General features: G+C 40.3%; 1 protein-coding gene across 1 annotated transcript in view; it reads left to right on the top strand.

Annotated features, from left to right (window-relative positions):
- Nucleotides 1–14,101, top strand: part of GABRG3 (gamma-aminobutyric acid type A receptor gamma3 subunit) — a 585,376-nt gene that overhangs the window by 559,419 nt on the left and 11,856 nt on the right. Inside the window, exon 5 of the mRNA XM_023519287.1 lies at nt 4,058–4,210. Coding sequence (XP_023375055.1) covers nt 4,058–4,210 — 153 coding nt within the window. The remainder of the gene's footprint in view (nt 1–4,057; nt 4,211–14,101) is intronic.

Raw genomic sequence — 14,101 nt, 5'->3', positions numbered from 1 at the left:
CTTCTGAGCAAAGTATCACAAGAATGGAGGAAAAAGTATCCAATGTACACACCCCTATTATGAAACTAATTTATACCTTTTATATGAAAGCTATAGCGAAACAGCCTAAGAATATGGGGAGGGGGAAGGGAGAAGGGAGGGGGGAATGGCTGGAGGGAGGGGGTTTGGAGGGATCACTTCTGAAGTTTATCTTATAGGGGTACAAGTGAATCTTTCTAAGAGTAGAATGTGAACATTTTAAAACAATAACTGAGAAAATGACATGAAGGCTGTGTTGACCAGTTTGATGGAAGTATTTCAGATTGCATGTGAAAACCCCACACTGTACCTCAGAAGTGCATTAATGTACATAGTTACCATTCAAATAAAAAAAAAAATCATGTTCTTGAAGAATAAAAAAAAATTTTTTTTGAAACAGAAGCTAGGATTTTGCAATGAATTTTATGTTATTTTATGAATATGGATTATCCAGTAACTGGCTACCATTAAAAAAACAAAACACCTCTATGGCCTTCCTTTCTTGATAATGATTTGTTATGTGCCTACTAATTCATTACAAAAATGCTTTATAAACATAAAATTTAGTAAAAGGGGCCAAGTGTGGTGGCTCACCCTGTCATCTGAGCACTCTGGGAGGCTGAGGTGGGAGGATCACTTGAGGCCAGGAGTTGGAGACCAGCCTGGGCAAGAGTCAGACCCCATCCCTATAAAAAATAGAACTATTAGCCTGGCAAAGTGGCTTGTGCCTGTAGTCCCAGCTATTCAGGAGGCTGAGGCAGGAGGATCACTTGAGCCCCAGAGTTTGTGGTGAGCTGTGGTGTCGCCACTGCACTTTAGCCTAATCTGCCCTATCTGAACTTCCTTTGCCCAAGATAGGCAACCGTCTCAGCTAAGCCAATTATAAGTCCAACACCTGCTTTAGCAGGTTCCAGCTTGCCTGAAATGACAGAGCCCTTCTGTGGTTGTGAACTTGAAAGCAGAGACAGCAAAGAAATGTATGCTTCAAAATGTCAGCCTGGAGTAAATTATTGCTAATGTATTCAATGCTAAAAAGCAATTTTTGAGAATAAATTTCTGCGTAATAAATAAAGCAAATGTTTGGGAATAGAAACACCTGGCTTCAGGTTCCGACTTTCCTCTGAATCTTCACGGGTCTCTCTGAGGGCTCCCCTCTGTCGCTGACAGCATCCTGCACCCAACACGGGGCCTCTGTTCACACCACCTTTCTCCTGGGAAGCACCCACTTGTGGAAAAGCTGCTATCCACTTGTGGGGGGCAGGTAGGCAGAATTACTCATGGGCCTTCCAACTCAAAACCAGCCTAGAAGAAAGGAGCTGGTAGTCACCGAGTCAGGGGAATATCTATGTGACCATCCCTGCATGGGGATTCAGCAGTGCAGGGGGACTAAGACCTCTAGATTCTTGACCAGTAGTTTAAATCAGGGAAGTTAAGATAGCTCAAAGGGACCAAACTGGTCTTCCCCCTTCTCCTCTGCGTACACCTTATCCAGCCGTTCCTGACGTTCCATGGCCCTATGTCTTGTTTACCCAACTGCTGCCCTTTCTTTACTCAACGTTCCAGGGGCCTTGAGCCCCCCTTTCTCTTGTCTTTGAGTGTTCTGCATTCTTGCAGATGCTCTGTTTCTGTACCAAATTAAAACCCCCTGGGACGACTGGGGGCTGCACCGTCTTGAATTGCTGCAGGCATGGAAGGCTGTGTCTGCCTCCTCAGGCTCTAAGTTTGTGTGAAAGTCTTGTGTTTTCTCCAGCACCGTTTCCCGTCAGCCACCGTCACAGGTTGGGGTCCCTGGGAACCCCGACAGCCACCAACATCCAGGTAGCTCTCTGTGTTAGACAAAGGAGTAAGCTGAGTGCAGGCACGGGCAGCAGATGGATTTGCTAAAATGAATTTTGTGTCTGCGCTGGGGCTGTCCCCCCGTTTATCTTCCTCGGTAACCTGCAATGGTGATAATTGAAGAAATTCATCAACTCTTATGTATCCCATTTGGACTGTGCTCATAACTCCTACAGTGATTTATTATGTTTTGTTTTTTCGCATGTTTGCGTATCTATTTTTCTCCAAGAGTTTTGTTTGAAATTTTATGCCCAAATCAGCAGGCATTAAGAATCATACATAACTCAGTAACATTTCCCTAGAAATGATGTAACAGTGGTACTCACATTACTCAGAACAATATTATCATGTTCTTTATTGATTCAGGCTAATCATCCTGATTCCCTTGTACTGAAATGCTAATTGGCTTAAAATTTTAAAAGTTTCTTGGAAAATGGAACCAAGGTTGGTGTTTCTATCAACAATCCTAAATGTTGCTGAAACAGAACATCGTATCCCACCAAAAATTCCACTTTATTCAACAGCATAGTTTTCATGTGGGCTCAATACACTCTCCCTGTCAATCTTTTGACTAAAAATGGCTTGTTAACGCTTACCTTTTTATTAACAAATACTAATTGATAGCTTAGTGTTAGGCCCAACCAGTTTATTGGTTTGAAGACAGACAGCATATTAGTCCTTATAGAAATGAGTTTATCACGATTGCTGGGAGTATTTCAGAGAAGGCTTCCAAGGGATGTTAGTGATTTCTAAGCTGAGTGTCAAGGATGAGAGAATAGGAACTATCTGGATACAGAGAAAACAAGAAAGACGAGCATCCTCCCCAGCAGAAGGGAAGGGCTCCAGGCCTGTAGGGAACGATTTTGACAAGTGTGAGGACCTAGGTAGCCCAGACCAGAGAGTGGAGAGGGCACAGCACAAGGGTTGTTTGGTATGGGAGGGTGTGGACCATGATGCCAGCGTCACAGCCGTGCAAAGGCAGCCAGATGTTAGTTCTAAGGATAATCAGATATGATGACAGTTGTGGTTAGAAAAAGACCCTTTTGGTGGTGGGACACAGAATGGTTTGGAGAGAGGAGGACCATCATCAGGAGACCAGCTTGGGGCTGTGAGAGAGGATGGCAGCCTGGACCAGGTGGGGAAAGGATTTGAGAGCCGTATAGCAGGTAGAATTATGGAGGAGAGAACAGAAGGGATCAGAGAGAGCTGCTAGGTTTCCTCTTGGAGCCGGTGAGAGAGGCACCTGAACAAAGAGGAGATGTGGTGAGGAGGTGACAGCCCAGTTCTGGACGTGGCGAACTTCAGGTGCAGCAACCTGGATCCAGCAGGCTAGGGGAGCAGGGTCCCCACGGGGTGGGGGAAGAGCACATTCTCAGCAAGAAGGGAGATGAATAGGGACATCTCAGCAATGGAATGTGCAGCGGGCTGAGTCTGCACCCTTTCTCAAGCCCCCAGGAGTCTCCAGGAATCTCCGGCAGCATCTGCACTGGCCCGGCTCCTCTGTGGTGTGCTCTGCTCTCGTAGGAGGGAGCAGAATGTTAGGAAATGACTCCTTCTATTTGTTTCCAGGTCAGCACAGCCTAAGTACTAAAGTTATAGGATAAATATAAAAATATGAAATGAAACATAAAGGACAAAGTTGATTAGCTAAAATTCATAATATGATAAAACAAAAACAAAATGATTACACAAGTTTATGTGTATGATAACTCTGTTATTATTGACAAAAGAGCTTTACAAATGACCCTGCATCTGTTTAAGGATTGATTTTTCCCTGTTACGCTTGACTTTAATCACACAACTTACAGAAGGACTCAAGCAATAATAGCTCATCAAATCCTGTCTATCAAAGAACATGGGTTTTTCGGGGTTTTTTTGTTTTGTTTTGCAGTTTTTGGCCGGGGCCGGGTTTGAACCCACCACCCCTGGTATATGGGGCCGGCGCACTACTCCTTGAGCCACAGGCACCACCCTGAATGTGTTTGTTTGTGTCCTTTACAGTGACCAGTGACCTGCCTGGCTCGGCCATAGACACTACAAAAATTAAGTTTAAGAACACCAGCATTCTGGTTATTTTCCTGATTTGATGTTGTTATAGTTGTACATTTTTATCCAAGTTATTTAGCAAAATGAATTGTAAATTATTCCCTGATTATAGGTAACACAAGAAAGGTCTCCTAATTTTGACACAATTTCATTACAGGTGATTATGTCGTCATGACCATATATTTTGAGTTGAGCAGGAGAATGGGATACTTCACTATTCAGACGTACATCCCTTGCATACTAACTGTGGTCTTATCCTGGGTGTCATTCTGGATCAAAAAAGACGCTACCCCAGCAAGAACAGCATTAGGTAAGTCTTCAAAAAACTCTCCCACCATTGTGTGTAATTTTCATATAGAAGCATTCATAAAAATATCTTCAGTGAGACAGATTTTGTTTAAATCTGAATGACCTTAATTTGAGGGTAACTTAATCTGTGCTTAGAATTTTTCTTAAGTAGCTGAGTTAGTGAGGTTGTTCTTTCTGATAATGGAATTCTACGTTGTGCTACTTAAATTAATATGGGGTTAGAGATTCCTAATAATCAATTGCATCATCTGATACTGAACTCTAAGGCTGATAGTATCACAAAAAATATAGGCACATCTTGGAACCTTTAAACTCAAAATTCTCACAACATTAGTATCAAGAAAATGAACTGGCTTGAGGACTGGTGACCTGAGAACTGTCAGCTGTGGTCCAGACACTAGAACTCAAACTTTTTATGAATTTTTCTTTGTTTCCCAAAGTTCTCTTCAAGTTCATTCGTTTTTGAACTGTGCGACACATTTTGTCAGTTTTTTCTCTGTGATAATTTTACCTAACTTTCAATGTTTTGATATTTTGAAGACAGGTAATATATAAGACTGAATACAGAAGTGGTTTTCCTCCCAAAATTTCCTCCACACAAGAGAGCGGCCTCAGTTTCAAATTTATATTGTGCTTCTGTGTTTTTTTATTCTTCATTTGATTGTTCAAAAACAAAGCACTGTTTGACTCAGATAAATTAGCCTGTCATATTCTCCACCTATAATAGTTTTGCATGCTTACAGAAAATACATGATAGAATTGCTGAATCAGGCAAAGGTATTAACATGAATTCAGTAACTCCTCTTGGAGTCAGGACCTTGCACTTACAAATGTTAGGGTCCTTTGGAAGTGAGACTTTTAAAGATCAGCTTCAAATCAGTATCATGTGTAGCTATGTTTATATAACTTGAGACTATGAAAGTCCCACGGAGGATGCTCGCTGTGGGATAAAGATCACTGAGATCTACGTGGTGCTGTTAGATAACGGATGAAGGCCTAGTGGCTGAGGAAACATCATTAACACTTAACTGTTTAGTTGAGACACCAGAAAGTCAATGCCTAGAAATTAAGGGGTACCCTAGTTCTCCTTTAATAAAGCTTAAATCAAGCAAAGACAAGATCAGGGGCAACCACTGGTAAATTAACTGTCGTAATGAGAAAGAATTTAACAGGCTTTAAGAAAAGAGTAACATAGCCCAGACTTCTTATAATGTATCACTTGCAATACTGAGTATATAATAAATAAATTTTGGACATTGAAAGAAGGAAAAAGAATTGTGGCCTATGATCAAGGAAAAAAAAGAGTTGATAGAAAAAGGCAACTCTACTGTTAAATCCGTAGACAATGGTTTTTAAAAACAGCTATTAGGCTCAGCACTTGTAGCTCAGTAGTTAGGACGCCAGCCACATACACCAGGGCTGGTGGGTTTGAACCCTGCTGGGCCAGCTAAATGACAATGACAACTGCAACAAAAAAAATAGCTGGGCATTGTGGCGGGTAGCTGTGGTCCCAGCTACTTGGGAGGCTGAGGCAAGAGAATCACTTAAGCCCAAGAGTTTGAGGTTGCTGTGACCTGTGATGCCTTGATACTCTACTGACAGTTATATAGTGAGACTATCTCAAAAAAAGTAAATAAATAAAAATAAAAACAGCTATTATGACAATGTTCAAAGACTAAAAAAAAATATTAATATGGTTTTTATGAATGAATACATGGGTCATCACACAATAATATTAAATAAAAAGAAATTCTAGAATTAAATATGTATCTTAACTGAAAAATTTATTAGATGCACTTAAAAGAAGATTAAAAATAGCTGGGAAAAGAGCATGTGTGAAAGTGAATACCACCAAATAAAATTTATCTAATGTGAAGATTAGAAAGAATGAATGAACCCTCAATGCTCTATGGTATGAATACATAGAACATTACTGTAACTGAGGTTCCAGAATAAGAAGAGAAAAAGAATAAGGCCAAAATTTTTTGAAGAAATGTGGTTAAGATATTCCCAAATTTGGTGGAAAACCAATCTATAAATTCAAACATCTCGATGAGATACAAGCAGGAGAATTACAAAGAAAAACAATATAGTCCAAACCTTGAAAACCAAAAGTAAATTCTTGAAAGTAGATAAGTAAAAAGTATCCTGTTATACTATGTGGGAGAGCAAAAATACAACTAATGGCTCACCCTCCATGAGCAATAATTGAGGTCGACGATATTCATGGCCATCTTTAAAGTAATGAAATTAAGGAGAAAACTTATCTATTCAGTGTTCTATAGGCAGATAAAATATACTTCAAAAACTGTAGGAATGAAGACATTTGTAGATGAACAAAAGCTGTGAGAATTGTCACAGAAAATGTAAAACCATGATAAAAATACTAACGCAAGCTATTGGGCTAATTGAAATAATAGAAAGTTGGACTTATAAGATGGAATAAAAAAGATCAGAAATGGTAAATATGTGATAAATATTAAAAGCTATCTTCCTATCTTTATCTCCTCAATTAAAGTCAGAATAATAATAATATTGTAAGGCAGAGTTTCCAACATAAGAAAAGATAAAGTATTGCAAGGAGGGCAGAAAATACTTAAAATATATTCATGTGAGTTAAAGTGTTACAAAAATGAATGATGTGGTACAAAAATAATGATAAGTAGGCTGTGATATGTTAAGAATTCTTATTATGGGCAGTGCCTGAGGCTCAAAAGGGTAGGGCACCAGTCCCAAATGCCGGAGGTGGTGGGTTCAAACCCAGCCCTGGCCATAAATAAATAAATAAATAAATATGTCTTTTTTTTTTAAAAAAAAAAAAAATTCTTATTATAAGTTGTTGAAAAATTATGGAAATATAATAAAAATCATATCTAAGAATTCAGTGTGGGAATTAAATGGCACATAAAAAAATATTTAACTGAAGGAAAAAAAAGAAAAAGGAAGTATAGAAATGATTGAAAAGCAAAGAAGAAGGAGAAGAAAAGCACACCTGATGCATATAGAAAAATAGCAAGATGGTACAGTACTAAAAATCTCATTACGTGGAGACAGACCCCATGTAGTCAATGAAAAGTTGAGTGCTGCCAGTGTGATTAAAAAGTTAAGACCTAACTATGTATTGACTAAAACCAGCGCACATAGAGTTCACAATCCTTGGTTTGAAAGACAATGGCTCAAAAACTATCTAACATGAACATCAGAGGAGCTGGTATGCTGTGTAAATGAGAGAAAGTCATTCAACAAGGATACAGATAAAGAGGAACATCTAATAATGACAAATAAGTCAGTTCAACCGACAGAACATTCAGAAATGTGTCCATGCCTAGTACCAGAGCTCCATGTTAAAAGAAGAGAAACTGCGAATAAAAAGATAGGTTTAAAAATGTGCACTCAGAGTTGGAGAATTAAATATACTTCTATGAGTAGTACATATAAACAAGCACACTTGTCTACTTATTTAAATGATTAAACAAGTCTACAAAACATCAGTAACAGGAAGGAGGGATCAGAACAGCACTCTCTGTGTCTTTGAGCTATTCTACATCACAGGACTCCACACCTAATAGTTGCATCATATAGTGAGGTTTAATCTCTACCTCACATCATACACAAAAATTAATTTTTTTTTTGAGACAGAGTCTTGCTATGTTGCCCTCTCTAGAGTGCAGTGGCATCACAGCAACCTCAAACTTTTGGGCTTAAGCAAATCACTCCCCCAACAATGCCAGCTGTTTTTGATGTTGTTGTTTTAGCTGGACCTGATTGGGCTCAAACCAGCCAGCCTCGGTGTATGTGGCCGGCGCCCTACTCACTGCGCTACAGGTGCTACCCACAAAAATTAATTTGAAATGGACTATAATTTAAATAGTAAAGCTAAAGATGCAAAATTTCTAAAAAATAAAACTTAGCAATCTAACATTAGCTTAGACAAAAATTTCTAAGATCAGAAACAGAAAGGACCAGTGAACCATCCATGGGGAGAACTAAAATATTCCTGACATGAAAACACACATGATAGTTCATGTTATTGGATAATATGCAGCATCGTGAAGATTGGTTGGCTATATGTGTATACAATAAACTTATCATCTCCAGTGTGTAATTACCTTCTCTCCTTTTTCTTTTCTATGCATTTGGTGTGCAGAAATTTTATTTATTAATCTTTATACTAATGTTTTTTCTTCTGCATACATTATATGGCTCCTTTAAAAATTGCTTGTATATTACAATGATTACTTCCATAAAATAAAAACCTGAAATATTCAGAATAAAATCAAATTTTAGCCATCATTTGAAGACCAGAAAACAACAATATCAAAATAACACAGGCTGGACACAGTGGCTCCCACCTGTAACCCTAGGATTCCAGGAGGTGAAGTGAGAAAGCCCCTTGAGCTCAGAAGTTCGAGACCAGCCTAAGCAAAGTGAGACCCCATCTCTACTAAAAATAGAAAAATTAGCAGGGTGAGGTGATGCATGTCTCAGTTCCAACTACTCCAGAGACTGAGCCAAGAGTTTGAGACTGCCAAAAAAAAAAAAAAAAGAAGAAGAAGAAGAAGATAACAGAGACGTTAGAAACCTGACAAGTATTCTAAAGTAGTAATTGTAAACATGCTTAAATAAGCAATTATAAAATGCTTGAAATAATAAAAAAATTGAAAAAGAAAAGCTTACCAAAAATAAAAGAAGAAGAAAGGAAAAAAGGAGACTCAGATTGAATTTTTAGAACTTAAAAATACAATGTCAAAAGGAAAGGTGAACTAAAGGTGATTAACAAAGGAAGACTGGACAGAGAAAGAACAAGTGAACTTCAAGACACAACAATAAGGGCAGCACCTGTGGTTCAATGAGTAGGTCACCGGGCCCATAGACAGAGGGTGGTGGGTTCAAACCCAGCCCCACCCAAACTGCAACAACAACAAAAATACCTGGGCATTGTGGTGGGCGTCTGTAGTCTCAGCTACTTGGGAGGCTGAGGCAAGAGATTCACCTAAGCCCAAGAGCTAAACGTTGCTGTGAGCTGTGACACTACAGCACTCTACCAAGGGTGACAAAGTGAGTCTCTTAAAAAAAAGACACAACAATAAAAATTACCCAATCTGAGCAACAGAAAGAAAACAGACTAAAAAAATAATAAACTAGCTTAGAGACCTGTGAGATGATAAGAAAATATCTAACATTCATATCATTGAAGTCCCAGAAGGAAAAGAGAGAGTTTGTTGTTTCCAAAAAACAAGTCTTAAAAAAACAGATGAAAATTTCTAAAATTTGCTCAAAGGCATAAATTTACAAATTCAAGAAGTTGAGTGGATCCCAAACAAGTTAAATCCAATGAATTCCCTGCTAAATGAATTATGATCAAACTCTTAAACACTGAAGAAAGTGCCTTGAAAGCAGCAAGGGAAAATGTTACCTACCAAGGAAAATGACTTTAATAATATTGGGTTAATTAAGAAAAGACATTTTTTAAGTGCTGAGTGGAAGGGACTGTCAACTCAGAATTCTATACCTATGGAGAATATCCTTCAAGAACAAGGGAGAACTCCAGACAGTCTTAGACAAAAACTAAGAAAGTTTGTCACCAGAAGATGTGCTCTAAAATTATGAACAGATAATTGAAATGAAAGAAATGAAATGAAAATAAGAGAAGAAATTTTTGAACAACATAAAAGGAAGAAAAAGCTATACACAAAGTGAAAATATAAGTAAATTCCTTTTTCTATTGAGCTTTCTAAGTTATTTATAATGGTTGAAGCAAAAAATCATAATGTTGCTTGATATAATTCTTAAGCTAATTAAAGGAAACATTTAAGATGATTATAATCAGGAAAGAATAAAGGACATCAAATAAATTTACATTTCACTCAAATTGGTAAGATATCAATGTGGGATAAATTTTGTGTATGTAATATAATTCTGGAGAACCCACTTAAAAGGCTATACAAAATGATATACTGAAATACACTAGAAAAATCATGATCAAATTCCAAAATATGTCTACATAACCCAGAGGAAAAGGAAACCAGATATGAAAAATTAGAACAAACAGAAAATACAGAATAAAGTGGAATAGTTACATCTTAAATATTAATAATTAGAGTTGATGTAAATCACCAAAATATCCCAATTAAAAAAACAGACATTGTCAGAGTGGATAAAAATAAAATTTGATACCACTATGATCTGTCTACAAGAAAGTCACTTAAAATATATTTATAGGTTGACAAATGCTTTATTTGCAATGGTAAAAAACCAAAAGCAACTGGAATATCCCCAAGTGGAAGGCTGAAGACATGTGGTGAACCCTCCCCGGGGAATAGTGTTCTGCTATAGAAAACCACCAACCTGGAGACTGAATGGCTCAAGGGCACTGCGCCCAGAGAAGGAAAGAGCTGATTTCATAAAGCATGGTTTTGGTTTGTAATTAAATGAAGAGGTTTACTTTTGACTTAAGGAAGATGTGAGGATTTATATCCATTCATCCCTCCAAGGTCTAGAAGAAAGTTGTTTGGGGATTCTGCAAGGCCAGGATTATCCAAAAAGAATCTCATATATATGAATCATATAGAGAGAGAGCGTGAGAAACACACAGAGAGAGGCAGAGCCAGCCAAGACAACACTCCTGAATTCCCTCCTGCTTTCTCTGTCGAGGGAGTCACGGCCACGGTGGGACAGGGCTCTCTGAGGCACACCCTTCTCCACTGTGTCATCTAGACCTCTGTGCTGAGGAGGAATGCCTTGTTTTCATCAGCGCTTTATAGTTTCAGGGTAGGGGTTGGGGTGAGGCCCCCGGCCACGTCTAGAGTACAGGCCAGTGGTGGGGACTTATGAACAAAGTCTATGGCAGTCACAGACACGAGCAATGAAATAGAAACTGAGATTTTGAACTTCTTAGACATGATGTGGTCACCACGTTTTTTAATTTATTTGTATCTTTAATTTTTTAACTTAATTTTTATTAAATCTTAACTGTATACATTTATGGGTACAATGCTATGATTTGATACACAATGTGGAACGCTTAAATCAAACTAATTAACACAACTATCAGCTGATTACTTATTTTTTGAGGTGAAACATTTATAATACCCTTGCACTGTGCACATTAGATGACCACGTTTTTTAAGTTAGATTGGATGTTTATTGCAAGAGCTTTCTCCATATAAATACACCTGACACCAATGTAGGTTTTTTTCCTCAGTTTCTATAGCATTTTTACATGAAGTATCTATCACAAACTCCCCCACTCACGGCAAAGAATGTCTGGCATTCTGTTTTCACTGATTCACAGAAGGCAAGCAAGTGCTGAGAAGGCCTGGAGCTGGGCGGAGGGCTTGAGCTCCCAGGTCAGGTCCATTACATGTGGCCACACCATCCACCCTTGGCCTTCTGGATTCATTCACCAACTGTTCCTGGCAGAAGTGCCCTGAGTGGGTGTGAGTAGGGACTACAAGGGGCTGATGCCACAGTGGACAGTGATGTTTATTCAGGTGCCTGGTTCCCTCATCCTTGGCTAGTACTGCAAGCCACATGTTCTGTTGTATTCCGCTTCAACCGCAGAGGTAGTTCAGTGTTAGAATCCAGATTCCTGTGACTCTGGGGCCTTTGTAACTAAGCCACCCTGTCTGGATCTCTGCCATCTATGGGAGAGTCAGCCTTAACCTGTTTCCCTTGGTACTAATAGTCACCTTCTTTATTTCAGTCATCTCTGGTTTTAGTAGTCACCATTACCCTTTTCGCTGGTTTCCATTACAAACTATCCAGCACGTGTTCATCTCTCTTCTAAATTTCTCCCACCATCTCTGATCAAAGCACTGTTGACCCACATATATGAAACTATTTTATTGTCAGACCAACCTTGAGCATTGCGAGCTAATCAATTCTTTAGATGCAAAGCATTCGTGTAAATGCCCCAAACACACCAGCCACTGTGCTGGTGACAAGCACACACAGATGAACAAGGTAAGCAAGTTTCTCTTAAAGTCCACACAGTCTATTCAGGGAGACAGACGTGTGAAGACATGCAGTTTACTGTGAAATGCAAAGAAACGGGATGTGGAGGGTCCAGGGACAGTGCAGATGGAAGCTTTGTCAGCCCTGCCTGGGGTGTTGTGAGGGAAGGGAAGAGAGGTGCTGCAGCAGGTCTTCAAATATGAAACTCAGAGATAACAGCCCACATGAGAAAAACACACAATTAAATTCAAATAGGGGAAGAAGGGAAAGGGGAGGAGGGGGGAGATTGGTGAGCTCTCACCTAATGTGCACAATATAAGGGTGTGCAACATGCCTCTTGGGTGAAGGGCTCAACTACAACTTGAACTTTATTTAAGAAACACAAACAATGTAATCTAATCATTTACACCCTCGTAGTAATCTGAAATTGTTTTTAAAAAATAGTGGATGTGGCCGGGCATGGTGGCTCATGCCTATAATCCTAGCACTCTGGGAGGCCAAAGCAGGTGGATTGCCTGAGCTCAGGAGATCAAGACCAGACTGAGCAAGAGTGAGACCCCATCCCTACTAAAAATAGAAAAACTGAGGCAAGAGGATCACTTGAGCCCAAGAGTTGGAGGTTGCTGTCAGCTACACCATGGCACTACTCTACCCAGAGTGATAGCTTGATACTCTGTCTCAAAAAAAAAAAAGATGGGATGGGGAAGATGGCCAGCTGGAGCCAGCTTTCAACAGATAATGGCCAGAAAGGACCAAATAAAGCTGAAGAAGGCTGGGAGCTGAGCTGAGAGAGAAGATTGAAAACTGCATGTCATCTCTGCTGAGGCAAGCTGCAGCTCTAAGGAAGCAAATTTCAGGTACAAAACACGTCCCTAAGAGGACAAGTATCCATCCCCTTCCCCAAGAGAGTGGCTTGCCACAGGATCTCTATAAGCAAACAGTGAACTGAAGACCTCACCCCGCAGGAGAGAGTTGTTGGAGGCTGGGAATCCTTCTCCAGAGAGACTGTGCTGTGAGACCTGTGTATTCTCTTGTCTGACATGAAAGTTGAACAAATACTTTCCCTGCCATCTTGAACTCCCAGTCCGCCCTTCCCCCCTCGCCTGGCAGTCTAGAAGCCCAACCACTAGAAGCAGAGACCAGAATGTCCTCAGGTCTTTGCTAGGACTGGGCATTGCATGGGCTGCAGCAGTGTACCTGTGTTGAAACAGTGAATCCAGTAGCAGTGCAGAAAGGCTCAAGGGGGAAGATGTCTGATCAGGCTCTGCAAAAGTGCAAATCAGCGGCAGGCAGAGGCTCAGGATCCCACATGGAGGCACCTCTCATGCAGCATCAGCAATAATAGAGCAATCCCACTGGGATCAAATTTAGGAGAGACCCCTCCCCAGTTGTGTGGACTGCCAGAGGGAGCCAGACCTCGCCCTGCAGGGGTACCAGAGCAGCAGTGCAGCTGGGGCAGAGGTGCAGTCTTTGGGGGAGAAAAACATTTGCTGCTTTGCTAACTTCTGGTTTGGAACAAACTCAGGAGGAACACTCCCCAGTTTCCATTGAGCACCAGAGGTAGTCAGGCTTCAACTCCCCTTGCCAGCTGGTGCCAGAATATGGTGGCTTGCCTGAGGAGGCATTGACTCTGCTTTGACTCTGGCAGGTGCAAATTCCTGGTGCATTTGCTGATTGGCAGGACCTAGGGCACAGCCCAGCAGAGTTACCAGTGTCTGTATGTGATGGAGGTACAAGGTGGGAAAGGAGGCACCAGCCCCCCTGGACTAACTCCTTTGCTGGGTAGGCCTTTCTGACTTCATGGAGTACTGGAGTGAGTCACACTTGAGCTGCCAGTGGACCCCTGCTATCTAGTTGCTGGAGACCTTATGAACTCTCCCACTTGATCTGCATGTGTGCTGACCAAGACAATTGGTTTGGAACTCTTGACCTGGGC

The sequence above is a fragment of the Otolemur garnettii genome, unplaced genomic scaffold (assembly GCF_000181295.1).
Source record: "Otolemur garnettii isolate 467f Iridium unplaced genomic scaffold, OtoGar3 scaffold00170, whole genome shotgun sequence".
NCBI lineage: Eukaryota > Metazoa > Chordata > Mammalia > Primates > Galagidae > Otolemur > Otolemur garnettii.
This window is presented reverse-complemented; position numbering and strand designations above follow the sequence as displayed.